Consider the following 27,716-nt stretch of genomic DNA (forward strand, 5'->3'; position numbering starts at 1 on the left):
CATAATTTTATTATATACAATGGGCCGGCGCCGCGGCTCAATAGGCTAATCCTCCACCTTGCGACGCCAGCACACCGGGTTCTAGTCCTGGTCGGGGTGCCGGATTCTGCCCCAGTTGCCCCTCTTCCAGGCCAGCTCTCTGCTGTGGCCCGGGAGTGCAGTGGAGGATGGCCCAAGTGCTTGGGCCCTGCACCCCATGGGAGACCAGGAGAAGCACCTGGCTCCTGGCTTCGGATCAGCACAATGAGCCGGCCGCAGCGGCCATTGGAGGGTGAACCAATGGCAAAAAGGAAGACCTTTCTCTCTGTCTCTCTCTCACTATCCACTCTGCCTGTCAAAAAAAAATTATTATATACAATGACTCTATTTCAAAGTTGGGTCACATTTTGAGGTTCTATGGTGGGCATGAATTTTGGGGAGGCAATATTCAACCCAGTGCAGATACTATGCATCAAAATAGGGGAGTTCTCTTTGATGGCTCATTTCCTACAAGGTTTCTGTTTTGTTGAGATTATCATACCATTTTTCTCCTTTATGTAATTAGAATGTTGAATTAAATTGATGGGTTTTTTTTGTTCAAACCAACCTTGCATTTCTGGAAAAAGCAATCATAATGTTATTCTTTTCTTCTTTTACTTGATTTTGTTTTGGGTATTTGCATCTGTCTTTATGTGTGAACTTAGTCTCTAGTTATTTTTCTTTCATTTTGTCTGCTGGATTTTGATATGAAGGTTATGCTGACTTCATAAAATAAATTGAAGAGTATTCCTTTCTTTTTCTTATGTGTAGAAATGTTTGTAAAAATTTGAATTATTTCTCATCTAAAATGTGAAGCTATTTTGGGAGTGACATCAGCAAGATGATAGAGTAGGAAGCTCTGGGTTCTTCTGTCCCCAATAAACACATTAATTCAGCAACAATTTATGGACAGATCCCCTTTGTGACAACTCCTGAAACTGATCAGGTTCCTGCAACCTGTGCAAGTGTGAAATCAGATTCATCAAAGCTGGTTGGGGGATTCAAGAAAACCCTGTCACCAGAATCTCTACCCCTGGCACAGTGTCATATGATCAAGAAGCAATCTTCCCAGCTTCAGTAGTGGGAAAGAAAGAGTTGGTTCACACATGAAGAACCCCAGCTTTTCTCGGGGCCTTGGCAAAGGACTAGCTTCTTTTTTAAAGATTTATTTGTGGGCCAGCATTGTGGCATAATGGGTAAAGCCTCCAACTGCAGTGCTGACATTCTGTATGGGCGCCCGTTCAAGTCCTGGCTGCTCCACTTCGGATCCAGCTCTTTGCTATGGACTGGGAAAGCAGTAGAAGATGGCCCAAGTCCTTGAGCCCCTGCACCCACATGGGAGACCTGAAAGAAGCTCCTGGCTCCTGGCTTTGGATCAGCACAGCTCCAGCCATTGCCACCAACTGGGGAGTGAACCAGCAGATGGAAGACTTCTCTTTCTCTCTCTCTGCCTCTCCTTCTCTCTCTGTGTAACTCTGACTTTCAAGTAAATAAATAAATCTTTTAAAAAATTGCTTATTTGAAAATCAGAGAAACAGAGAGCGGGGGGAGAAGCAGAGATCTTCCATCCACTGTTTCACTCTCCAGATGGCCCCAATGGCTAGAGATGGGCCAGGCCAAAACCAGGAGCCCAGAGCTTCTTCTGGGCCTCTCACGTGGGTGGCAGGGGCCCAAGCACTTGTGTCATCTTTGCTGCTTTTCCCAGGCACATTAGCAGGGAGTTGGATTGGAAGTGGAGCTACTGGGATTCAAACTGGCACCCATAAGGGATGCCAGCATCGCAGGAGGTGGCTTTACCCACTATCCCACAATGCTTGCCCCAGAGGGTTACCTTCTATCTTACTATTTTTTTTTGCTTTTATTTTATTTTTAACTTTTATTTAATGAATATAAGTTTCCAATGTACAGCTTATGGATTACAATGGCTTCCCCCTCCCATAACTTCCCTCCCACCCCGCACCCTCCCATCTCCCGCTCCCTCTCCCCTTCCATTCACATCAAGGTTCATTTTCAATTCTCTTTATATATAGAAGATCAATTTAGTATATATTAAGTAAAGATTTCAACAGTTTGCACCCACATAGAAACACAAAGTGAAACATACTGTTTGAGTACTAGTTATAGCATTAAATCACAATGTACAGCACATTAAGGACAGAGATCCCACATGAGGAGCAAGTGCACAGTGACTCCTGTTGTTGACCCAACAAATTGACACTCTAGTTTATGGCACCAGTAACCACCCTAGGCTGTCGTCATGAGTTGCCAAGGCTATGGAAGCCTTCCAAGTTCGCTGACTCTGATCATATTTAGACAAAGTCATAAAAGACAGAGTGAGGATAGTAACCAATGATCCTAAGAGTGGCATTAACAAGGTCTGAACAATTATACAGCATTAAGTGGGGAAGAGGACCATCAGTACACACAGGTTGGGAGTAGAGCCATTGGTGGTAGAGTAGAGGTTATGATTACGAAGGAATGAGGCCCAAGTGCGCTAGACAGGGTCTAGAACAAAGGACAGAGTCATTATTAGAGGAGCTAAGAAAGGTGCTGTCTAAGCTACAATTAAGTTTTCTGATTGAGAGGCAAATAGAACCTGATAGAAGGGGCTTGATAATAATCTGTTGGGCTTTAGGCCCTGTAAGTTAAGAGGCCCAGACCTATCTATTGCTTCACATGGGGTACATCCTAAGGGAGGTGTGAACCTCCTTGGGGGAAGGCACCCTGTTGACTTTCATTACTTGGCTGGCCTGGGAGGAGAGCTGGCCAGGTAAAGGCAGGGGGCATCTCTAACAAGAAATTGACAGTTCTGCCTGCAATGTTGCTGACCCTACTTGGCCGTCCCCTCAGCTGCAGTTGTCACGTTGGAAGCTGGGCTGAGTGAAGGGCTTTTCACCCTAGAGCCAATAAGAACTGTGGCTCTGACCTGGGCATCCTTCGACTCCAGGGCAGGTCCATTTCCAGTGATCCAACTCTTGGCAGAGCTGCCAGGGCTCTTCACAAGTTGACTTCTGCTGAAGCCCAGGCTTACCCCATTGAAAGCCACTGCAGTGGACTGGCCTGTTGGGTCTCCTTGAGGTCAGATCACTGTACAGATCAGCCATTAATAGGCCTGCCACCCATTGCTTCTGATGCCTAGCTTTCTTTTCCTCCTGGTTTGTGTTAAAGCAGACCAGAGGATGCAAGTCAAGGGAGTGCCCAAGTCCCATCTCTAATCTTCGGTGGCCTGAACTACAAGTCTATAGTCACAGGCATATTCTGTAGTAGTTTTTCTAAGGTAGACAATGCCCATGAGGAAAATTATATTCTCACCTAAAAACTTTCTTTCCCTTTGGTCTGAAAGGGAGGTTTTTTCTACTTACTGTTTACTTCGCTGATGGTGAAGTAAATCTAGCTATGAGATTATAATTTAAGCTCTTATTTTGGCTATGTTATTACAGAAAAATGTTAGCCATCTCTTTTATAAGGTCTAAAGATTAAATTGTGCATCCTACAGATTCCTTTATAATAGAATTAGTTTCCTACCTTGAGGAGAATAGAGAAATGAAAGAACAAGTTGGGCTTAGAATAGAGAAATGAGGGAGCAAGTCCTAGATCGCTTGCTGACAATAGCAATATCACATGAATACTTAGCAAACCGTTTCAACCCTTAGATAACAACTTAAGAAAACATTTACCAGAAGGTCCAATGCCTTCTATAAATTTTAAGAATCATGTATTTGGAAACACCTCTTAAATATCTAACATGGTGTAGTTTGTTTAACCAGTAAACTTAAGCACAACCATATAAAATGTTTTTAGTTTCTTTCTACCAACAAGTTTAAAACATATGGTACACAGATTCAGGTCACACGAATTAAAATGTATCTTTGGCCGGCGCCGCGGCTCACTAGGCTAATCCTCCGCCTTGCGGCGCCGGCACACCGGGTTCTAGTCCCGGTCGGGGCACCGATCCTGTCCCGGTTGCCCCTCTTCCAGGCCAGCTCTCTGCTGTGGCCAGGGAGTGCAGTGGAGGATGGCCCAAGTGCTTGGGCCCTGCACCCCATGGGAGACCAGGAGAAACACCTGGCTCCTGCCTGCGGATCAGCGCAGTGCGCAGGCCGCAGCGCGCTACTGCGGCAGCCATTGGAGGGTGAACCAACGGCAAAAAGGAAGACCTTTCTCTCTGTCTCTCTCTCTCTCACTGTCCACTCTGCCTGTCAAAAATAATTAAAAAAAAGTATCTTTGATTGATTTTAGTAGCTTAAATTTATGGACAATCTTATCTATAAGCCAATTAAAATAAAATTCTTAATAAAATTTTCCCATGTGAACATACAATATGTACACACATATAACATAACATAATAGACCTAAGTAGCAATTTTTTTTTTGACAGGCAGATTGGACAGTGAGAGAGAGAGACAGAGAGAAAGGTCTTCCTTTGCCGTTGGTTCACCCTCAAATGGCCGCCGCACCACGCTGATCCGAAGGCAGGAGCCAGGTGCTTATCCTGGTCTCCCATGGGGTGCAGGGCCCAAGGACTTGGGCCATCCTCCACTGCACTCCCTGGCCACAGCAGAGAGCTGGCCTGGAAGAGGGGCAACCGGGACAGAATCCGGCACCCCGACCAGGACTAGAACCTGGTGTGCCGGCGCCGCAAGGCGGAGGATTAGCCTATTGAGCTGCGGTGCCGGCCCAAATGTAGCAATTTTAATAATAGCTTTTAAAATCTTTAACTCTTTTTGTAGATTGCCAATTGATTTGAATTGCTTTTTGTTTTTAGTAACCTCAGTTAACTATACTTTCTCTCAGTTGGTACCGTTAATACATTATTGGCTTCATCTGTTTACAGAGCCATCCCAAAGTACTGAATACAATAGAAGTGGCTGGAAAAAGTCCATAGGAACATATAGGAGGACAGCTAAACACAGAACCAACAACGCTTTAGTTTTATGAGCAGCAAATCATATAAGTTGCCATGTTTAAAATTATAAACTCATCAGCCAACAAGAGGCACTTGCTTACTTCACAGTATTTTTGAAAGCACCTGTAGGATTTTACAAGTATTTAACCCTTTAGGCCTCTGGGGTTTTCTCATTAAGATAACTATCATGTCTAGTAACACAAGATCATTAGACTTTTTAATTCTCAAACATTTGTATTAATAGCATTTTCCATTATAGAAACTTAAAATTTAGTACCACGTCACATCTTGACAGTACTTCTAATATAATCCAAATAGCCCGATTAGCTGGTGTCTCTATATGATGAGAGACATAGGTCCTTCGATTTTTTCAGTTGGGCCCAAACTGGAAAAACCAAAGACCAAGATTTACTGGAAATTTTAGAGTCCAGATGGTTTGGAACTTTGATTTTTTGAATGCCTGTCAAGAATGCCAAGAAGGCTCAAAATCCAAAATGTCTGGTTGAAATAAGATTCCTTAAAATCATGACATAACATAGACCAAATTTGATCATTGTTACAAGGTGATTATTCAAATCTTTGAAAATAAGCACATATTTAAATAACCCATAGCTCTTAATAAAAATTCAGCTGTTTTTGAACGGTTAGAATGTAACAGACATCAAGAGAACATAATAGATTACTTTAACACATTGCTTTAACAGAGAATCAGATTTTAATTCTATGTCAAAGAGAAATTGAGCTTCCTGTGATCTTTTGCTGTGAGGTTTCCTTCCTTTACCTTCTTTCATATTGATGACCATGTTTCTGTGTTTCTGTGTGTAACACATCTTTAAGCATCTTTTGCAGGGCAGGACGAGTGGCAACAAATTCTTTCAATTTCTGTTTGCTATGAAAAGTCTTAATTTCACCTTCATTCACAGATGAGAGCTTTGCAGGATATAATATTCTGGGTTGGCAGTTTTTCTCTCTTAGTACCTGGGCTATGTCTTGCCATTCCCTTCTAGCTTGTAGGGTTTCTGATGAGAAGTCTGCTGTGAGTCTAATTGGAGATCCTCTGAGAGTAATTGGAGATCCTCTGATGTTTCTCTCTTGCACATTTTAGAATCTTTTCTTTATGTTTCACTGTGGTGAGTTTGATTACAACATGTCGTGGTGAGGCTCTCTTTTGGTCATGTTTACTAGGGGTTCTATGAGCTTCCTGTACTAGGATGTCTCTGTCCTTCTCCAAACCCAGGAAGTTCTCTGCAAGTATCTCACTAAAAAGGCCTTCTGATCCTTTCTCTCTCTCCATGCCTTCAGGAACTCCTAGAACCTGAATGTTGGGTTTTTTAATAGTATCCTGTAGATTCCCAACAATAGTTTTTAGATTTCTAATTTCCTCTTCTTTTCTTTGGTTTGACTGTATACTTTCCTGTTCTCTGTCTTCTAAGTCTGATATTCTCTCTTCTGCTTCGCCCATTCTGTTTTTAAGGCTCTCTAATGTGTTTGTCATTTGATCTATTGAATTCTTCATTTCATTATGATTTCTCGTCACTATCACAGTTTCTTTTTCTACTAGTTGTTTCATTTCATTTTGATTCCTCCTTAATATTTCATTTTCATGAGAGAGATTTTCTATCTTGTCCATTAAGGATTTCTGTAGTTCAAGAATTTGTTTTTGAGAACTTCTTAATGTTCTTATCAATTTTTTGAGATCCGCTTTTTGCATTTCTTCTATCTCATCATCTTCATAATCTTGAATTGGGGTGTCTTTTTCATTTGGGGGCGTCATAGTGTCTTCCTTGTTCTTGTTACCTCGGTTTTTGTGTTTGTTGTTTGGCATGTTGGAGATATTCTTTTGTTTATTCACTGTGGTGTTTTTTCTTTTTATACTATGAGTCTAGATTAAGTGGACTGTCTGCTTTCGATGGAGCCTTAGAGGCTTGAGATGGGTGTGGCCTGAGAGCTCTGGTTCCTCAGGATTGAGGGTGTGCCAAAGGTGACACTCCCAGGTTAGGCGTGGTAAATCTCTCTCTCTCTCTCTCTCTCTCTCTCTCTCTCTCTTTTTTTTTTCGATTCAATAGGGAAGTAATTCCGCACAGCTGAATGGAATTGGAGGTAGTTAGCAGGCGAATGATATAACCACAGGAGCCAGAGATCGGAAGCTCTTTCCCAAGGACTACACAGGGAATCTGTGCTGCCCTCAGTGTCGGCTCCAACTCTCCTGCAGTCTCCCACTGGGTTGCCAAGGTTACCAAATTGTAGCGTCTCTGGAGAGTACTCACATGAATTCCGTGTGTTCTCTCCCCCACCGTCTCTTTTTTCTCAGTCTCAGTTCATTAGCACCACACATTCATTAGATCCTAATCTCCTGTTATTTCACACACACACACCCCTCCAGAGCCAGGTTTTTCTGCTAGGCTCAGGGCCGGTGCAGACCTGAGGTCGCCCTGCTTATGACGTATGTCCAAAATGGTGCCTGCTCTTTGTCTTGCTCGCCTTTGAGAGGTGAGCGGAGAGAAACTCGTGTCCGAATCGGTCACTTTTTTTTTCTTCTCTCCCTCTTCTAGTTAGCCTGCTGAACTTTTCCCCATGGGGTTTCAAGCCTCGTTCCCTCTAGTCTCCTCTTTCCGCTTGCCCGCCAGTGTTTCGGGCTATTGAGTTTCGGCTCACCTCGCGTTCCAGCGCTGGTGTGTTGAGTCTGCTGCTGGTGTCCCGAACTTGGGCTCCCACGCTCTCCACGCAGGTCCACTGTGAATCACTAGTTCCGGAAGAGTTTCCTCTGCTGTTTCATCCCCTACTCTTCCTTGACCCTGCAGTATCTCCACTTTTATTAAACTGTCTCTCCCCGGACTATCAGTGTGCTCCCTTCCTATTCCGCCATCTTGCCACTCTCTATCTTACCATTGTTGGAGCTCTAACAGGCCAGGCACAGTCTAGCTGCCTGGAGGTGAATAGAGACAGCAGCTTGGGCTGATATAAACCATAGTTCTTCTCCCCTGTACACTGCAGAGTAAGCAGGTAAAAAAAAATCCCCCATAGTAAGTGGACAAGAAACCTTAGTTTGCAGTTTCTCTCTGGAGAAAGAAAGAGCTGGACAGGTGTCCAACAATCCAGGTTTACTGGGGTCACCTGAAAGACTGGCTTCAGTCTCATTTGAACTGATGCACTGATATGACCAAGTCTATCCTTAGATGCCTGGCCCAGCCCTGGCTGTTGCAGGCTTTTGGGGAGGTGAACCAACAGATGGAAGATTCTCTGTCTTTGTCTCTGCTGCTCTGTCCTTCAAGTAAAATAAACATTTCATTTTTCATTTCATTTTTTAAAAGGTGAAGAAATTTTAAGGAATTGTGGGAAACCATCAAGTACGTTATATAATGTAATATAATATAAGGGAATCCTGAAAGGAAAAGAAACAGAGAAAAAGACCAGAAAGTTTATTCAAAAGAGTAATGATTGAATAGCCACCTGATTATAAAGTAGGTAATGGACTTGGATAGATATTTCTCCAAAGAAGATATACAAATGGCCAGCAGGTACATGAAAACATTATCAACCTAATTATCAGGACAATGCAGATCAAAAGCGCAATGAGATATCACCACACAGCTGTCACAATGGTTTTATCCAAAAAGCAAAACAAACATTGATGAAGTTGTAGAGAAATTGTAAACCTTGTGCCTTGAGTTTAATTATCAACTCACCTGGTAGCTACTGTTTGCAGAAGCCAGAAGCCCAGACAGAAGAACACCAGCCAGGGGATCCACCTACAGGTGTCTCCTCACCCTTAGGGGTCAGATTTCCAGCATGGTTCACTCATGCAACCACAATGTGAAAGTTTTAGAGTGTTTTAGTACTTATATTTCCTGGGGCTTAGGACATGCCTGGAGGCCACACACATGCAAAGATCAGTGAGTGTAGGCCTAGAGAAAGGGAAGTGATCTGTGGGCCACTGCCTTTATTGGATCCAGGATGTTATTGAAACCGGTTTCCTGGGGGAAATCTTTGGTGGATTTAAAGCAAGCAGGCACTAGTTCCAGGAGGTTACCCTGTGACTGAGGGGTGGCTGCTTTAAGTTTTGCAAATGTCTAAATGGTATGTTTAAAGGAATTGAGGAGGCTCTTAAAGTAAAGGAGTTCTTTACTGAGATGCCTACCTGGTCTTTCAGGTGTACTTTCTTCATAATTTCTCTTCATTAAACTTTGTTAGCATGCTTACCACTAAAAATAAATAAAGGAATTAAGGTAAAGTGGGGAGCTTAGCCTTCTGGGAGGGAAAGATGCCTGTTAAGTTTTTATCTCTGACTACCAGCTGAATCTGGGTGGGCTATAGTATCGGAAGCTGTGTCAAGGATGACTGAGCTCTGCTTCTGTGTGAGAAATTTAAGCTTCTGTTTTAAAAAAGGTTGCCAAAACAACATACATTTATAAGCATTCACTGCACCTTGGACTTTATTGGTAGGAATGCAAACTGGTGAGGGGTCTATAGAAAATAATATGAAAGTTTATTTAAAAATTAGAACTAGAACTACCATATGATCTAGCAATCCCTCTTTTGGGTATGTATCCGCAAAATTAACATCAGGGTCTTAAAGAAATTTCTGTGCACCATGTGCATTGAAAGTACTATTCACAAAAGCCAAAATGTGGAAACAACCTAGATGTCCTCAGGCAGATGAATGGATAACAAAATATGCTCTACATAAGCAATGGAATATTATTTAACCTTAGAAGAAAAGGAGATTCTGCTATATGTGAAAACATGGATGAAACTTAAGGACATTGTGCTGAGTGAAATGAGGCAGTTACAGGAACGCAAATACTGCATGATTTCACTTTTATGTAGTATCTGAAATAGATTCATAGAATCAAAGAGGGAAATCATGGTTTTTCAGCAGATGGTGAGGAAGATACTAATCAATGAACATATCATTTCAGTTAAGCAACATAAATACTGCGTTACACATCTAAAAATTTGTTGAGGGTAGATCTCATGTTAAGTACTCTTACCACAATGAAATAAAATTCCTCAAGTAAGTAAAGGGAAGCTATCTAACATTTGAGTCTTCTTGTGGGAAGATTTTAGACTATTGATTGAATTACATTGATAGTTACAGGAGTAATTTGTTTTTCTTGTTATTTATTGTTTGGCAAATTATATATTTTTAAAGATTTATTTATTTATTTGAAAGAGTTACAGAAAGAGAGTGACACACACACAAACACACAGAGAGAGAGAGAGAGAGAGAGAGAGGAATATCTCTTATCCTCTGGTTCACTCCCCAGAGAGCTGCAACAGGCAGGGATGGGCCAGTGGAAACCAGGAGTCTGGAACTTCTTCCAGATCTCCCATGTAGGTAACAGGGGCCCAAACACACACTTATGCCACCTTCTGCTGCTTGGTAAATTATATTTTCTTTCTTTTTTTAAGATTTATTTATTTCTTTGAAAGTCAGTTACACAGGGAAGGAGAGGCAGAGAGAGAGAGAGGTCTTCCATCCACTGGTTCACTCCCCAATTGTCTGCAACAGCTGAAACCAGGAGCTTCTTCCGTGTCTCCCACATGGCTGCAGGAGCCCAAAGGACTTGGGCCATCTTATACTGTTTTCCCAGACCATAGCAGAGAGCTGCATCGGAAGTGGAGCAGCCGGGACTTGAACCGGCGCCCATATGGGATGCCGGCACTGTAGGCAGTGGCCTTACCAAAGCACCAGCCTCAGTAAATTATATTTTCTAAGAATCCATTTATTTTATCTAAATTTTCAACATTATTGGTATAAAGTTATTCAAATACCCTCTTGGTATCCTTTATTTTCCATCTCTCTTTTTTGTTTGTTGTTTTCTCTTATCAGAGGTTTGTCCATCATATTAGTTTTTTGAAAGAATACACTTTTGCCTTTGTGGGTTCTCTTTTTATATTTGCTTTGTATCTATTGTTAGAATATATTGTTTGCTTTATACATTCTTTGGCTTTATCTTGCAGTTCTTTTTATAATTTCTTGAGATGAATTCTTAGCTTTTGAATTTATAATCTTAAAATATATCATGTAATATATTTAATACATTTTCTCTAATTACTACTTTAGCTCTAGCTCACACTATTTTAAGTAATTTTTTATTTACACATAACACATATAGAAAAAAAACAAAAATTGTGAGTGTAGAGCCTGATGAATTATCACAAAATTAACCAAACCACTTAACTTCGAAGAGAAGAATTATGGCATTACCAGCCTCTCTGAATATCCCTCATGCTTTGTCTCAAGTCTTTATATATATAATGTGATGGATAATGTTATATATATGTCAGTTTGATTGAAGTGATGCCCAGGTAGCTGGTAGTACATTTCTGAGTGTATCTGTGAGGGTATTCCCAGAAGAGATCAGCTTTTGGTTTAGTAGAGTGTATGAAGATTCACTTCCACCAATGTTGGTAGGCATCATTCAATCCATGGGTAGCTTAGATACAGCAAAAAGATGGAGGAAGGACAAATTCACTCTCTCTCCTTAAGGTGGGACATCCTTCTCCTGCCCTCTGACATAAGCGTTCCTAGTTCTTGGGCCTTTGGACTCCTGGTAACTTAATTATACCAGCAGCTTTCCTGGTTCTCCAGCTTGCAGGTAACATTTTGACAAAACTAACCTACATAATCATGTGAGCCAATTCCCATAATAAATCTCTCCTTATATATATTTATGTAAATTTAATATATTAAATATATTTATCCTAATGGTTCTGTTTCTCTGGAGATTCCTGATGAATACACACAACATGCATTAGTCCACTTTTTGTTACTTTAACTAAAATACTTGAGAGGAGCTTCTTGGGAAAGAAAAAATTAATCTTAGCTTACAGTTGAGAGGTTACAGTGCAGATCGGGAGGTTCCCATAGTCTGGTATCTGACTCAGGCTGGTTATGGCGGGTAAGGAGAAATGATCATGTGGTGAGCGAGGAAGCAGAGACTCAACAGCTAGAACTTGAACTCAAATAATCAGTCCTCTAGTGAGAACCACCCTCCAGCAGGCAAGTCCTCAATGACCTAGAGACCAGCCCCATCTAGCTGCTACAATTAGCTCAAGTCTCCACCCTTAATCTACCAACTATTAACATTAAGAAATCAGAATTTAAACATCTTGCATGAGTTTTTTGGGGAGACAATTCCTTATCAAACGGCAACAGTATTTTTGTTATACAATTCAAAACATTTTCTAATTTTCCTTTGTGTTTTTCTTTGGCCCATTAATTATGTAAAAATATTATTTCTGAATTTTGAAACACATGGGGATTTTCTTGGCATCTTTTTTAGTAATTACTTTCTAGCCTAATTGTATTGTAATTGATTTCAGACTTTGAAATAGGTTGGCATTTGCTTTATGGCTAGGTATGTGACCAATTTTGTAAATATTATTGTGGGCTCTTGAAAGAGATGTGTTTTCTGCAGTCTGGAGACACTGTATATGTATGTATATATACACGCTCTTGTATGAATTTATATTGTTATTCACTTTGAATCTTCTGTATCCAAATTCTTTATTTTGGATGCTTACTATATCAGTTACTGAGATGAAATATTAAAATGTCCCATTGTGATTGTGGAACTTATCTATTTCTCCATTTAATTTAGTCATTATTGCTTGATATATTTGAGGCTGGACTATTTATAGATACAAAATTAGCATTATGATATATTTCTGTTTGTTGAACTTTTTATTGGTCTGAAATGATAATCTTTACTCCTACTATTACATTTTGCCTTAAAGTTGTTTTTTACTGATATTAATATATCAACACTAGCTTTCTTTTTGTTAATATTTTTTTGGAATATCTTCTTTAATCTCTTTACTTTCAACATTTCTGTGCCTATGTTTTAGATGTGCCACTTGTAAATAGCATGTAGTTACATGTTCTTAATATAGTCTGATTGTTCTTATTTTTTAACTGGAATATTTAATTTTTACACATTCAATATGATATTGATACGTTAGAGTTTAAATCTACATGTTACTCATCATTTCTGTCCTGTTTCTTTTTCTTTCCTTTAATGACTTATTTAAGAACAATTTTTTTAAAAGAATAAACTTTACTTTTTAAAATATATTTGAGAGGCAGAGAGAGTGCATTTCAATCCATTGGATTTTCACACCCCAGATCCCAGCAATGGCAGAAACTGGATCTAGCCAAAGCCAGGATCTAGGCACTCAATCCAAGTTCCCCATATGGGTGGCAGGAACTGTTACTTGAGCTGGAGTCAGGAGGTGGAGCTCGATATCAAAGTCAGGCACTCAGATATGGGACACAGGTGTCTTAACTGATGCATTAACTGCTAGGCTAACTGCCTGCACCAGCTTTAGTTTTTAGAACAATTTTAGGTTTACAGAAACATTGAGTGGGAAGTAAAGAGTTCCCATATACTCCCCCACATACTAGTATCATACAAGATAGTTTAAATCTCCGGGGCTACTCATCCCTTCTTCCCACTGATCTTTTTTTTTTTTTTTTAAGATTTATTTATTTGGAAGGCAGGATTACAGAGAGAGAGAGAGAGAGAGAGAGAGAGAGAGAGAGAGAGAGAATCTTCGATCCACTGGTTCACTCGCCAAATGATCACAATGGCTAGGGGCTCGGCGAGGTGGAAGCCAGGAGCCAGGAGCTTCATCCAGGTTTCCCACATAGGTGGTAGGGACCCAAGCACTTGGGCCATCCTCCGCTGCTTTCCCAGGCCATTAGCAGGGAGCTGGATCAGAAGTGAAGCAGCTGGAGACTCAAATTGGTGCCCATATGGAATGCAGGCATCACAGGCAACGGCTTTACCCACTATGCCACAATGCCGCCCCCTGCCACTGATCTTTTTTTTTAATCTCCATGGTTTTGCCTGTTCTTAGAATATCACATAATTGGAATCATATAGTACGTAGCATTTGCAGATTGATTTCTTTGACTTAGCAATAAGTGTTTAAGGTTCCTTTCTGTCTTTTCATGGCTTCATAGCGCATTTCTTTTTGATGCTGAATGATATTCCATTATCTGAATATATCACAGTTTATCTATTCACTTATTGGAGAACATCTTGGGTACTTCCACATTTTGACAATTATGAATAAAATTCTATAACCTTCATGTAGGTTTGTGCATAAAGGTAAGAACTCAACTTAGTTGACTAAATATCAAGGAGTGTATGGCAAGAGCATGTTTAGTTTTGCAGGAAACTGCCAAGTTATCCTTGTAAGTAGCTATACCGTTTTCAACCCTACTAGCAGTGAATGAGTTCCTGTTGCTCCGTATCTCACCAGCATTAGATGTTGTCAGTGTTTTGAATTTTAGCCATTCTAATAGGTGTGCATTGATATTTCCTTGTATTTTAGTTTGTGCAACCTTAATGACATCTTTTTATGTGCTTATTTGCCACTTCTGTGTCTTATTTGGTGAACTGTCTCTTCAGATTATTTGCTCACTTTAATAATTGTTTCCTTATTGTTGAGCTTTAAGACTCTTTGTATATTTTGGATACCAGTTCTTTATCACATAAGATACTTTTCAAATTTTTTTTCAATGTGTGACTTCTCTTTTATTCTCTTAATGGCGTCTTTCAAAGAGCAATTTTTAATTTTAATGAAGTCCAGTTTATCATTTTTTAAATTTCATGGATCATGTTTCTGGTGCTGTTTCTAAAAAGTCATTGCCAAACTCAAGGTTACCTAGATTTTCTGCTATGTTGTTTTCTAAGAGTGTGATCATTTTTGGTTTTACATTTAGGTTATAATCAATTTTCAGTTAATTTCTATAAAAAGCTTATGGTCTGTTTCTAGAACTTTTTTTTGCTTTGTTTTGTTTTTGTATGTTGATGTTGGTTTGTTCTGTACCCTATGTTGAAAAGAATATTCCCAACTTTTTTACATTGCAGGTTCCCTCTTGTACTAATGTGAAAATTATATTCTTTTAGTGTCTGTCCTAGAAAGTATGAAATCCTTTCTTGACTTTTCTCCTTGTTTGTAATCTCTCTGTGCTACTCTTTGGCTTATTTATTCTGTTTTATTTTTTATTTCATTAACTTTTTCTTAATCTACTGTTAAACCTGTCCATTATGCTTCCATTTGAGTTATTGTATGTTTCATCTCAAGAAATTCCTTTGTTTTTCAAATCAGCAAGTTTGCATTTTATTGTCTTTCCTATAGACTAATCAATGTTCAATTTTTAAAAAAGATTAATTTATTTTTATTTGAGAGAGAGGAAGATCTTTTCACATCACTGATTCACTCCCCAAATGGCTGGGCCAGGCTGAAGCCAGAGCCAGGAGCCTCATCTGGGTCTTCCACATGGGTGGCAGGGGCCCAAATACTTGAGCTATCTTCCACGGCTTTCCCAGGCTATTAGCAGGGAGTTGTATCAGAAGTGGAGCAGCTGGGACAGGAACCAGTCAGTGCCTATATGGGATGCCACATTGCAGGCTGTGGCTTTACCAGCCCCAGTATCCAATTATTTAACAACTGGTATGTCATGGCCAATAATTAATTATGATAGATACTAGCTGGAAACACCACTATAACTGTACCAGTATGTACCATTGAGTATCAACCTACCTACATATATTTTTGAGAATATCTTTTATTTCTTTAACCTTTGAAAGTATAGGTGTTTTATAATGGTTTTGATAATTCCAGTGTCTGCATCTTGAGGATTTGTTCGCTATCTGTTGTTTCTGCTGATTCTCATTTATAGTGCCTTGTTTCATAGTGTGCTTGGCTGTTTTTTAATGTGTACAACTCATGATTCTTGAAAAATTATTTATGGAAATAGTTTGACACTTAAGGTGAAGGTGCTTTCCTCCATAAAGGATTTACATTGTTTCTGCAGATGTTTGAGAACAATGTAAAGTAAACTCACGAATTTTTGTCTTTTGGTCTCCCTTTTAATGTAATTTGGGGCTGTGCATACGTGAGTCTGCTTGTGTCATACCTCAGGGATTGTTTCTGCCCACCTGTTGTGCTGCCTTCAGTGCAGTACCAAGATAGCTTCATTACGGTCTCCTGGGGATGTGGGTGGGAGCCAGTTTACTTCTGATTTGGCCTTATTCTAAGAGTGTGATCCCTTGGGAGTTAATGGGGGTTTCTCTGACCTAGTGAGATCCATCAAAACTAAAGTTAACATTTGCTTATTTTTGCAAATGCCACCAGACAAAAGTGGCTTTACTTCTCTACTTACCTCTGTTGGGACCTCACTTTTCCTTAGATTTTGGCTGAGTAATTCCTTTACAATCTTGTCAGTTTCTCTTTCATTCTTTTCTGAAGGAAAAAAAAACCCTACAATTCTTAATACCTTTTCCAATATTTTTGGTAGATTTCAGCAGGAGGTTTGGTCTGACACATTTAACCTTACTCTGGAAGCAGAGCTCAGTGTTTCTTTAGCATTCTAAGAGAGCAGTTCTTTTCAGATTTTTCTTAGAATTCAATCTACATTGGGAGTATCCCTCAGCCACTGTGACTGTCTTAATGATGTTAGTTTAATATGATAAGGACTTCCTTATAGCATTCATAAAATCCCGTGTTTCTCTTTTCAGGCCAGAGAGGCAGTGACACAAGCTGAACGAGAAGATCCTGAAAACGTTTTCACTCAACTTTGTGTATTCAAGATTGCGATTTTGGAGGGCGACTCTAACAGAGGTATAAATGTTATGTGTTACTGTTAATGCAAAGAAGAAATAATCCTCAAAAAATAAATAATCCGCAATAGAATAAAATGACGCACTTTTTAAGAGAATGAAATTGAATGTGTGTTCTATATATAGATACAACAGTGCAAAAAGAAACTGAAAGATTACATGAACTACAAGACGTGGCACAAAAATTGGGGGAGAGTCTTGTCACTGGGTATTTTTTGTATTTTCTGTTAAAAAAGTTTGAAGATCTGGAGAGGGAGAGATTATACTAAAAATCCCTATCAGTTAAGAATTGTTTTTGGGGTACCTTCTTACTCTTCACTTATATGGAAGGTGATAAGTGAAAGATTTGGCCTTGAAATGGAGTTCTGCCCGCCGAGTGAACAGTGTCAGCATTGCACACGTGACCCATTAGTACCTTTCCATATGGAAAGTGTCCTTTCCATAAAGTTAAGAAAACTCACAAGTATTTTAGATTAGATATAGATATGCTTATGCTCAGGTATTAATCCCTTCAGCCCTCAGGGTAGCTGAGCAAATTATAAAGTAGTCTGAGCTCCATACTGGCTGCTATTTGTGAAAGAAACTGATAAGCTTCAATTAAAATGTCCAGACAGGCCGGCGCCGTGGCTTAACAGGCTAATCCTCCGCCGTGCAGCGCCTGCACACCGGTTGGGGCACCGGATTCTATCCCGGTTGCCCCTCTTCCAGGCCAGCTCTCTGCTATGGCCCGGGAGTGCAGTGGAGGATGGCCCAAGTCCTTGGGCCCTGCACCCCATGGGAGACCAGGAGAAGCACCTGGCTCCTGCCTTCGGATCAGCACGATGCGCTGGCCGCGGCGGCGATTGAAGGGTGAACCAACGGCAAAAAGGAAGACCTTTCTCTCTGTCTCTCTCTCTCACTATTCACTCTGCCTGTCAAAAAAAAGTTCAGACAAAATTAATAATAATCCAATTAAGCAGCTATTTATGAACACCTACTATGTGCAAGGGACCCTGTTACCTACTCCTTAAGGAAAAAACGATAATTTGTTCTGCACTGAACAAGAAATGTTTCAGAATGGCAAAGTATACCTGTATCATAATTAAGAAGTAGTCAGTTGGAATCAGCTCTGTATCAATGTTAATACTGCTGTCATGTCCATCACCGGTGTTTTTATTAGAGATTTCTGGGAATTGATTTTATTTGATACAGCATGTTAAAGGATCAAAGAACTTGAAACTTTTTACCAGCAGAAATGACAAGAAAATAGATTCCCCAGCAAATCTTTTAACATACTATTCAAATAAAATTATTTTTAAAATACAGAACCAACTCAGTCTTTCTATTTCTTATCCAGCTATCTGTGACAATTTTTAAGCATTGTTTATTGAAGATAAATATAACAATATTTACCCTTGTTAATATGTGGATCTATGAGGGTTATGTGTGTTAATAATTCTATATGAGTTTTGAAAACTGCATACAGACATGCAACCACCATCACATCCAGACGTAGGACAAAAATTGTCTCCGGCGCCTTTGTTGTCGCTCCTCCCCACCATTTTCAGCCCTGGGAATCACTGTTCTCTTTCCTGTCTCTATAGTTTTGTCTTTTCTAGAATCATAAATTAAATCATTACAGCATGAGGCTTTTTGAACCTGGTGTCTTTCACCTAGCATAAAGCTTTTTAAACTCACCTATACGATTGTGTATATCCACAGCTTGCTCATTCTTATTGCTGAATAGTATTCATAATGTGGAAATACTAGTTTTTTTTTTTTAATCCATTCACCAGTTGAAGGATATTTGGATAGCTTCCAGTTTGGGCAGTCATGAATAAAGATGCTATAAACATCTCTTTACAAATTTTGTGTGATAATACGATTTCATTTCTGTAGGGTCAGTGTCTAGGAGTAGACATGTGGGATTGTACAGTAAGTATATGTTTAACTTTATTAGAAACTGCCAAACTGTTTTTGTGAAGTTGCTATGCAATTTTACATTTGGCCAGCTATATATGAGAGTTGATGCACATGCTCACTTTAAAAAATATAGTCATTCTGATTGTTATGTAGTGGTGTATTGCTGTGGCTTTAATTTGTATTTCCATAATGCAGAGTATCCAGCAATCATATATCTTCTTTGGTGGAGTGTTTGAACAAATTTTTTGCCCAGTTTTCTATGGGGATACTTTATTTTGTTATTATTGAGTTTTCAGAGTTCTTTTTTTTTTTTTTGCCATTCTTTGTTTTTGTTTTTTTTTAACTTTTATTTAATGAATATAAATTTCCAGTATACAGCTTATGGATTACAATGGCTTCCCCTTCCCATAATTTCCCTCCCACCCACAACCCTCCCCTCTCCCGCTCCCTCTCCCCTTCCATTCACATTAAGATTCATTTTCAATTCTCTTTATATACAGAAGATCAATTTAGTATACATTAAGTAAAGATTTCAACAGTTTGCACCCACATAGAAACACAAAGTGAAACATACTGTTTGAGTACTAGTTATAGCATTAAATCAAAATGTACAGTACATTAAGGACAGAGATCCCACATCAGGAGCAAGCGCACAGTGGCTCCTGTTGTTGACCCAACAAATTGACACTCTAGTTTATGGCACCAGTAACCACCCTAGGCTGTCCTCATGAGTTGCCAAGGCTATGGAAGCCTTCCAAGTTCCCCGACTCTGATCATATTTAGACAAGGTCATAAAAGACAGGGTGAGGATAGTAACCAATGATCCTAAGAGTGGCATTTACCAGGTCTGAACAATTATACAGCATTAAGTGGGGAAGAGGACCATCAGTACACACAGGTTGGGAGTAGAGCCATTGGTGGTAGAGTAGAGGTTATGATTACAAAGGAATGAGGCCCAAGTGCACTAGACAGGGTCTAGAACAAAGGACAGAGTCATTATTAGAGGAGCTAAGAAAGGTGCTGTCTAAGCTACAATTAAGTTTTCTGATTGAGAGGCAAGTAGAACCTGATAGAAGGGGCTTGATAATAATCCGGTGGGCTTTAGGCCTTGTAAGTTAAGAGGCCCAGACCTATCTATCTCTTCACATGGGGTATATCCTAAGGGAGGTGTGAACCTCCTAGGGGAAGGCACTCTGTTGACTTTCATTACTTGGCTGGCCTGGGAGGAGAGCTGGCCAGGTAAAGGCAGGTGGCATCTCTAACAAGAAATGTACAGTTCTGCCTGCAATGTTGCTGACCCTACTTGACCATCCCCTCAGCTGCAGTGGTCACTTTGGAAGTTGGGCTGAGTGAAGGGCTTTTCAGCTTGGAGCCAATAAGATCTGTGGCTCTGACCTGGGCATCCTTCGACTCCAGGGCAGGTCCATTTCCAGTGATCCAACTCTTGGCAGAGCTGCCAGGGCTCTTCACAAGCTGACTTCTGCTGAAGCCCAGACTTACCACATTGAAAGCCACTGCAGTGGACTGGCCTGTTGGGTCTCCTTGAGGGCAGATCACCGTACAGATCAGCCATTAATAGGCCTGCCACCCATTGCTTCTGATGCCTAGCTTTCTTTTCCTCCTGGTTTGTGTTAAAGCAGACCAGAGGATGCAAGTCAAGGGAGTGCCCATGTCCCATCTCTAATCTTCGGTGGCCTGAACTACAAGTCTATAGTCACAGGCATGTTCTGTAGTAGTTTTTCTAAGGTAGACAATGCCCATGAGGAAAATTATATTCTCACTTTAAAACTTTCTTTCCCTTTGGTCTGAAAGGGAGGTTTTTTTTTTTTTTTCTACTTACTGTATACTTCGCTGATGGCGATGTGAATCTAGCTATGAGATTATTATTTAAGCTCTTATTTTGGCTATGCTATTACAGAAAAATGTTAGCCATCTCTTATAAGGTCTAAAGATTAAATTGTGCATCCTACAGATTCCTTTATAATAGAATTAGTTCCCTACCTTGAAGAGAATAGAGAAATGAAAGAACAAGTTGGGCTTAGAATAGAGAAATGAGGGAGCAAGTCCTAGATCACTTGCTGACAATAGCAATATTACATGAATACTTAGCAAACCGTTTCAACCCTTAGATAAGAACTTAATAAAACATTTACCAGAAGGTCCAATGCCTTCTATAAATTTTAAGAATCATGTATTTGAAAACACCTCTTAAATATCTAACATGGTGTAGTTTGTTTAACCAGTAAACTTAAGCACAACCATATAAAATGTTTTTAGTTTCTTTCTACCAACAAGTTTAAAACATATGATACACAGATTCAGGTCACACAAATTAAAATGTATCTTTGATTGATTTTAGCAGCTTAAATTTATGGACAATCTTATCTAAAAGCCATTTAAAATAAAACTCTTAATAAAATTTCCCCATGTGGACATACAATATGTACGCACATATAACATAGCATAATAGACCAATATCAAAATCCAAAATATCTGGTTGAACTAAGATTCCTTAAAATCATGACATAACATAGACCAAATTTGATCATTGTTACAAGGTGATTATTCAAGTCTTTGAAAATAAGCACATAGTTAAATAACCCATAGCTCTTAATAAAAATTCAGCTGTTTTTGAACCATTAGAATTTAACAGACATCAAGAGAACATAATAGATTACTTTAACACATTGCTCTAACAGTGCATCAGAGTTTAATTCTATGTCAAAGAGAAATTGAGCTTCCTGTGATCTTTTGCTGTGAGGTTTCCTTCCTTTACCTTCTTTCATATTGGTGACCATGTTTCTGTGTTTCTGTATGTAACACATCTTTAAGCATCTTTTGCAGGGCAGGATGAGTGGCAACAAATTCTTTCAGTTTCTGTTTGCTATGAAAAGTCTTAATTTCACCTTCATTCACAAATGAGAGCTTTGCAGGATATAATATTCTGGGCTGGCAGTTTTTCTCTCTTAGTACCTGGGCTATGTCTCGCCATTCCCTTCTAGCTTGTAGGGTTTCTGATGAGAAGTCTGCTGTGAGTCTAATTGGAGATCCTCTGAGAGTAATCTGACGATTCTCTCTTGCACCTTTTAGAATCTTTTCTTTATGTTTCACTGTGGTAAGTTTGATTATGACGTGTCGTGGTGAGGATCTCTTTTGGTCATGTTTATTAGGGGTTCTATAAGCTTCCTGTACTAAGATGCCTCTGTCCTTCTCCAAACCTGGGACATTTTCTGCTAGTATCTCACTGAAAATGCCTTCTAATCCTTTCTCCCTCTCCATGCCTTCAGGAACTCCTAGAACCCGAATGTTGGGTTTTTTAATAGTATCCTGTAGATTCCCGACAATATTTTTTAGATTTCTAATTTCTTCTTCTTTTCTTTGGTTTGCCTGTTTCCTTTCCTGTTCTCTGTCTTCTAAGTCTGATATTCTCTCTTCTGCTTCGCCCATTCTGTTTTTAAGGCTCTCTAATGTGTTTGTCATTTGATCTATTGAAATCTTCATTTCATTATGATTTCTCGTCACAATCACCATTTCTTGTTCCACTAGTTGTTTCATTTCATTTTGATTCCTCCTTAATATTTCACTTTCACGAGAGAGATTTTCTATCTTGTCCTTAAAGGATTTCTGTAGTTCAAGAATTTGTTTTTGAGAACTTCTTAATGTTCTTATCAATGTTTTGAGATCCGTTTCTTGCATTTCTTCTATCTCATCATCTTCATAATCTTGAGTTGGGGTGTCTTTTTCATTTGGGGGCGTCATAGTGTCTTCCTTGTTCTTGTTACCTCGGTTTTTGCGTTTGTTGTATGGCATGTTGGAGATATTTGGTTTCTTCACTGTGGTGTTTTTTTTTTCTTGTTATACTATGACTCTAGATTAAGTGGACTGTCTGCTTTTGGTGGAGCCTTAGAGGCTTGAGATGGGTGTGGACTGAGAGCTGTGTTTGGTTCCTCAGGGTTGCGGGTGTGTCAAGATGACACTCCCAGGTTAGGTGTGGTAAATGTCTCTTTCTTTTGTTGATTCAAAAGGGAAGTAATTCCGCACAGCTGAATGTAATTGGAGGTAGTTAGCAGGCAAATGATATACCCACAGGAGCCAGAGATTGGAAGCTCTTTCCCAAGGACCACACAGGGAATCTCTGCTGCCCTCAGTGTGGGCTCCAATTCTCCTGCAGTCTCCCACTGGGTTGCCAAGTTAGATGCTAATCTCCTGTTATTTCACCCCTCCCCCCAGAGTCAGGTTTTTCTGCTAGGCTCAGGGCTGGTGCAGACCTGAGGTCGCCCTGCTTATGACGTATGTCCAAAATGGCGCCTGCTCTGTCTTGCTCGCCTTTGAGAGGTGAGCGGAGAGAGAGAAACTCGTGTCTGTTTCGGTCACTTTTTTTTTTCCCTCTCTCTCTTCTAGTTAGCCTGGTGAACTTTTCCCCACGGAGTTTCAAGCCTCGTTCCCTCTAGTCTCCTCTTTCTGCTTGCCCGCTGGTGTCTTGGGCTATTGAGGTTCGGCTCACCTCGCGTTCCAGCGCTGGTGCGTTGAGTCTGCTGCTGGTGTCCCGAACTTGGGCTCCCACGCTCTCCACGCAGGTCCACTGTGAATCACTAGTTCCGGAAGAGTTTCCTCTGCTGTTTCTTCCCCTACTCTTCCTTGACCCTGCAGTATCTCCACTTCTATTAACCTGTGTCTTGCCAAAGAATATCAATGTGCTCCCTTCCTATTCCGCCATCTTGGATTTCTCCCAGAGTTCTTTATACATTCTAGATACAAGTTCTCTTTTAAAAATGTATTTAGAGGGTGGGGAGTGGGCGATTGGCAAAGTAGTTAAATTGTGACTTGGAACACCTGCTTTCCTTATTGGAGTGCTTTGTTTGATTCCCAGCTGCTCTACTTTTTTCTTTTTTTTTTAAGATTTATTTATCTATTTGAAAGGCAGAGCTACAGAGAGGGAAGGAAAGACAGAGATAGACAGAGATATTCCATCTGGCAGTCTACTCCCCAAATGACTGCAATGACCGTGGCTGGGCCAGGCTGAAGCCAGGAGCCAGGAGCTTCCTCTGGGTCTCTCATGTGGGTTCAGGGGCCCAAGGACTTGGACCATCCTTTGATGCCCTCTCGGGCGTCTAGATTGGAAGTGGAGCAGCCAGGACCCAGACTGGCGCCCATGTGGAATGCTGGCACTGCAGGCCATGGCTTAACCCACTGTGCTACAGCTCTGGCCCCTGCTCTACTTTTTATTTTAAAGATTTATTTATCTATTTGAAAGGCAAAGTTACAGAGGAGAGAGAGAGAGAGAGAGAGAGAGAGAGAGAGAGAGAGAGAGATCTTCCATCAACTGGTTCCCTCCCCAAATGGCCACAATGGCCAGAACCAGGCCGGTCTGAAGCCAGGTGCCAGGAGATTCATCCGGGTCTCCCACGTGGGTGGCAGGAGCCAAAGCACTTGGATCATCTTCCACTGCTTTCCCAGATGCATTAGCGAGAGCTGGATGGGAACAGCCCAGACACAGCGCCACCTCTCCCCCTTTCTGATATAGCTTCCCACTGTTGAATGTCCTGGGATAATGGCTCAAATACTTGAGTCCATGCTACACATGTGGAAGACCTGGATGCAGTTTGAGGCACCTGGCTGGCCCAGGCCTGGCTGTTGTGGGTATTTGGGGAGTGATCCAATGAATGAAAGATCTCTCCCCCCTCCCCATGCCTTTCAAATAAATAATAAGAAATCTACTCTTAGCAATTTTTAAGAATACAATACAGTGTTGTTAAGTGTAGTCATCTTTTTTGTTTTATTTTTTATTTATTTGATAGGTACAGTTATAGACAGTGAGAGAGAGACAGAGAGAAAAGTCCTCCTTCCGTTGGTTCACTCCCCAAATGGTCGCCATGGCCGGCGCTGCGCTGATCCAAAGCCAGGAGCCAGGTGCTTCTTCCTGGTCTCCCATGGGGGTTCAGGGGCCCAGACACTTGGACCATCCTCTACTGCCCTCCCAGGCCACAGCAGAGAGCTGGACTGGAAGAGGAGCAACTGGGACTAGAACCGGCGCCCACATGGGATGCTGGTGCCACAGGCGGAGGATTAACCAAGTGAGCCACAGTGCCAGCCCCAAGTGTAGTCATCTTGATGTACAGTAGATCTCTTGGATTTATTCCTCCCATCTAATTGAAATTTTGTATCCTTTGACCATCATCTCTACAACTCCCTCTCCCTACTTCCTAGTAACCACCATTCTATTTGCTTCTTTGAGTTGAGCTTTTTAGGTTCCATATTTAGGTGAGATGATGCTGTATTTGTCTTTTTGCACCTGTCTTATTTCACATATAATGTTCTCCAGGTTCACTGATGTTTTCACAAATGACAGAATGGTCTTCTTTTTTAAAGGCTGAATAGTATTCCATTATGTATTTATACACCACGTTTTCTTTATTCATTCATCTATTGATGGACACTTAAGTTGATTCCATATTTTAGCTCTTGTGAATTTTGTTGCAATGAATATGACAGTGTAGATATATCTTTGACATATTAATTTTATTTCCTTTGATTTTATATCCAGTAGAGTTATAGCTGTATCATATGGTAGCTCTATTTTTAATTTTTTGTGAACTTCCAGACTGTTCTCCATAAGAGCTGTACTAATTTGCATTCCAACCTATGTTGTGCAAGGGTTCCGTTTCTCTACATCCTCACCAACACTTGTTACCTTTTGTCTTTTAGATAATAACCATTAGAACAGAATAATGATCATAATAGGCATAAGGTGATAGCAATTGTGATTTTGATTTGCATTTCCCTGATAATTAGTGATGTTGAGAAGTTTTTCATATACCTTTTGCCCTTTTATCCATCTTCTTTTGAGAAATGTCTGTTTAGGCCCTTTGTTCATTTTTAAATCAGGTTATTTGCTTCCTATATATCAAATTGTTTGAGGGGCCAGTGCTGTGGCACAGCGGTTTAAAGCCGTGGCCTGAAGCGCCGGTTCTAGTCCTGGCTGCTTCTCTTCCAATCCAGCTCTCTGCTATGGCCTGGGAAAGCAGTACAAGATGGCCCAAGTCCTTAGGCCCCTGCACCCATGTGGGAGACCCGAAAGAAGCTTCTGACCCCTGGCTTTAGATTGGTGCAGCTCTGGCCATTGCAGCCATCTGGGGAGTGAACCAACGGATGGGAGACCTCTCTCTCTGTCTCTACCTCTTTCTGCAACTCTGTCTTTAAATAAATAAATAAATAAATTGTTTGAACTCCTTATATAATATGGAGATTAACCCTTTATCAGATGTGTTGTTTACAAATATATTCTATTCCCTATGTAGTCTCCTACTCTGTTAACTGTTTCCTTTACTGTGTAGAAGAATTTCAGTTTGATATAATCCCACTTGTTCTAGGTGTGCTTTCATTGTCATGCTTTTGGGAACTTATCCAAAAAATTATTGCCTATGCCAATGTATTGAAGTGTTTCTCCTATGTTTTCTCCTAGTAATTTTATAGTTTCAGGTTTTACATTTAGATCTTTTGGATCTTTAATGCATTTTAATATATATAAGGTGAGTGGTTAAGATGCAATATTTTGGGGTCAACCCTGTGTTGTAGGGGTTAAAGCTGCCTCCTGTAGTGTCAGCATCCCATATAGGTGCTGGTTCAAGTCCCAGCTGCTTCACTTCCAATCCAGCTCTCTGCTATGGCCTGGGAAAGCAGTGGAAAATGGCTCATGTCCTTGGGCCCCTGCACCCACGTGGGAGATCCAAAGAAGCTCCTGGCTTCCAATCGGCTCAGGCCCAGCCATTGTGGCCATTTGGGGAATGAACCAGTGAATGGAAGACCCCTCTCTTTCTCTACTTCTCCTTCTCTCTCTGTGTAACTGTGACTTTTAAATAAATAAATAATTCTTTAAAAAAGATGCAATCTTCTGCAAATATATATCCAGTTTTCTCGGTATCATTTATTGAATAGATTGTTCTTTGTTTTTTATCTATTTGAGAGGCAGAGTAAGAGAGAGAGAGAGAGAGAGAGAGAGAGAGAGAGAGAGAATATCTCACATCTACTGGTTTGCTCCCCAAATGGCTGCAATGGCCTTGGCTGAGCCGGGTTGAAGCCAAGAGCCTGAACTCCATCCAGGTCTCCTAGATGGGTGGCAGGGACCCAAGTATTTGGAGCCATTTTTCCCTGCTTTACTTTCTCAGGCACATTAGCAAGGAGCTGAATCAGAAGTCAGGACCCCAACCAGCATTCTGATACAGGTAGCTGGCATAGTAAGCAGTGGCTCAACCCACTGCACTACACCACCAGCCCCTCTTTATTTTTATAACACCATCTTTCATGAGAAAAAGTTTTAAATTTTACAAAGAATTTATTTTCTTGTATGGATTGTGTTTTTGATGTTGTATCTAAGAAATCTTTTCCTAACCCAATGTCACAAGAAATTTTAGTTTTGGATTTTACATTTAGGTCTGTGATCCATTTTGAGTTAATTTTTTATAGTTGATTCTAGGTGGTCACTGAAGTCCATTTTTTAAGAAATGGTTATCCAATTGTTCCAACATTATTGCTTTAACAAACTATACTTTGTCAATTGAATTACTTTTCACCCTTGTCAAAATTCAGTTGTGATATATTTGTATGTCTCTGGATTCTGTATTCTATTCCATTCACCTGCTTACCTATCTATACACCATTCTCAGACTATCTTGACTAGTGTAGCGCTGAACAATATGAAATGTAGTGTTTGTTTTCCAACTTTGTTTTCTTTCAGATTTGTTCTGGATATCCCAGGTCCTTTGTGTATCCATATGAATTTCACAGTTTTTCAAGTTTTACACAAATAAATTTTATTGAGATTATAACATATATACATATATATTAGCGTGGAGAGAATTAATATCTTACATTATTGAGTGTTCCAACTTAGGAAAATTAATTACCCCCATTTACTTAGGTCTTTAATTTCTCAGTGATGCTTTCTACTTTCCAGTATACAAATCTAGGCATTTTTTGTCAGATTTATCCCTAAAATATCCCATATTTTATGCACTTTTAAATGACATTTTTAAAAACTTGGGGGAAGAGTATTTAGATTCACAGTTAAGATGCTGATGAAGATGCCTGCATCCCATATGGGAGTAATCAAGTCCTGACTCTAGCTTCCTGCTAACACAGACACTGGAGGGCAGCAGTTATGGTTCAAGTGATTGGTTGGGTTCCCACCATCCAGGTGGGAGATCTGGATTTAGTTCTTGGCTCTTGACTTCGGCCTGGTCCAGTCCTATCCA

The 27,716-nt window shown here is 40.2% G+C and overlaps 1 protein-coding gene across 1 annotated transcript in view; it reads left to right on the forward strand.

Moving 5' to 3' along the window:
* The window catches only part of TEX11 (testis expressed 11), a 297,390-nt gene that overhangs the window by 179,821 nt on the left and 89,853 nt on the right, over window positions 1-27,716 (forward strand). Inside the window, exon 16 of the mRNA XM_062183085.1 lies at window positions 16,462-16,564. Coding sequence (XP_062039069.1) covers window positions 16,462-16,564 — 103 coding nt within the window. The remainder of the gene's footprint in view (window positions 1-16,461; window positions 16,565-27,716) is intronic.

Source organism: Lepus europaeus, chromosome X, assembly GCF_033115175.1.
Source record: "Lepus europaeus isolate LE1 chromosome X, mLepTim1.pri, whole genome shotgun sequence".
Classification (NCBI taxonomy): Eukaryota; Metazoa; Chordata; class Mammalia; order Lagomorpha; family Leporidae; genus Lepus; species Lepus europaeus.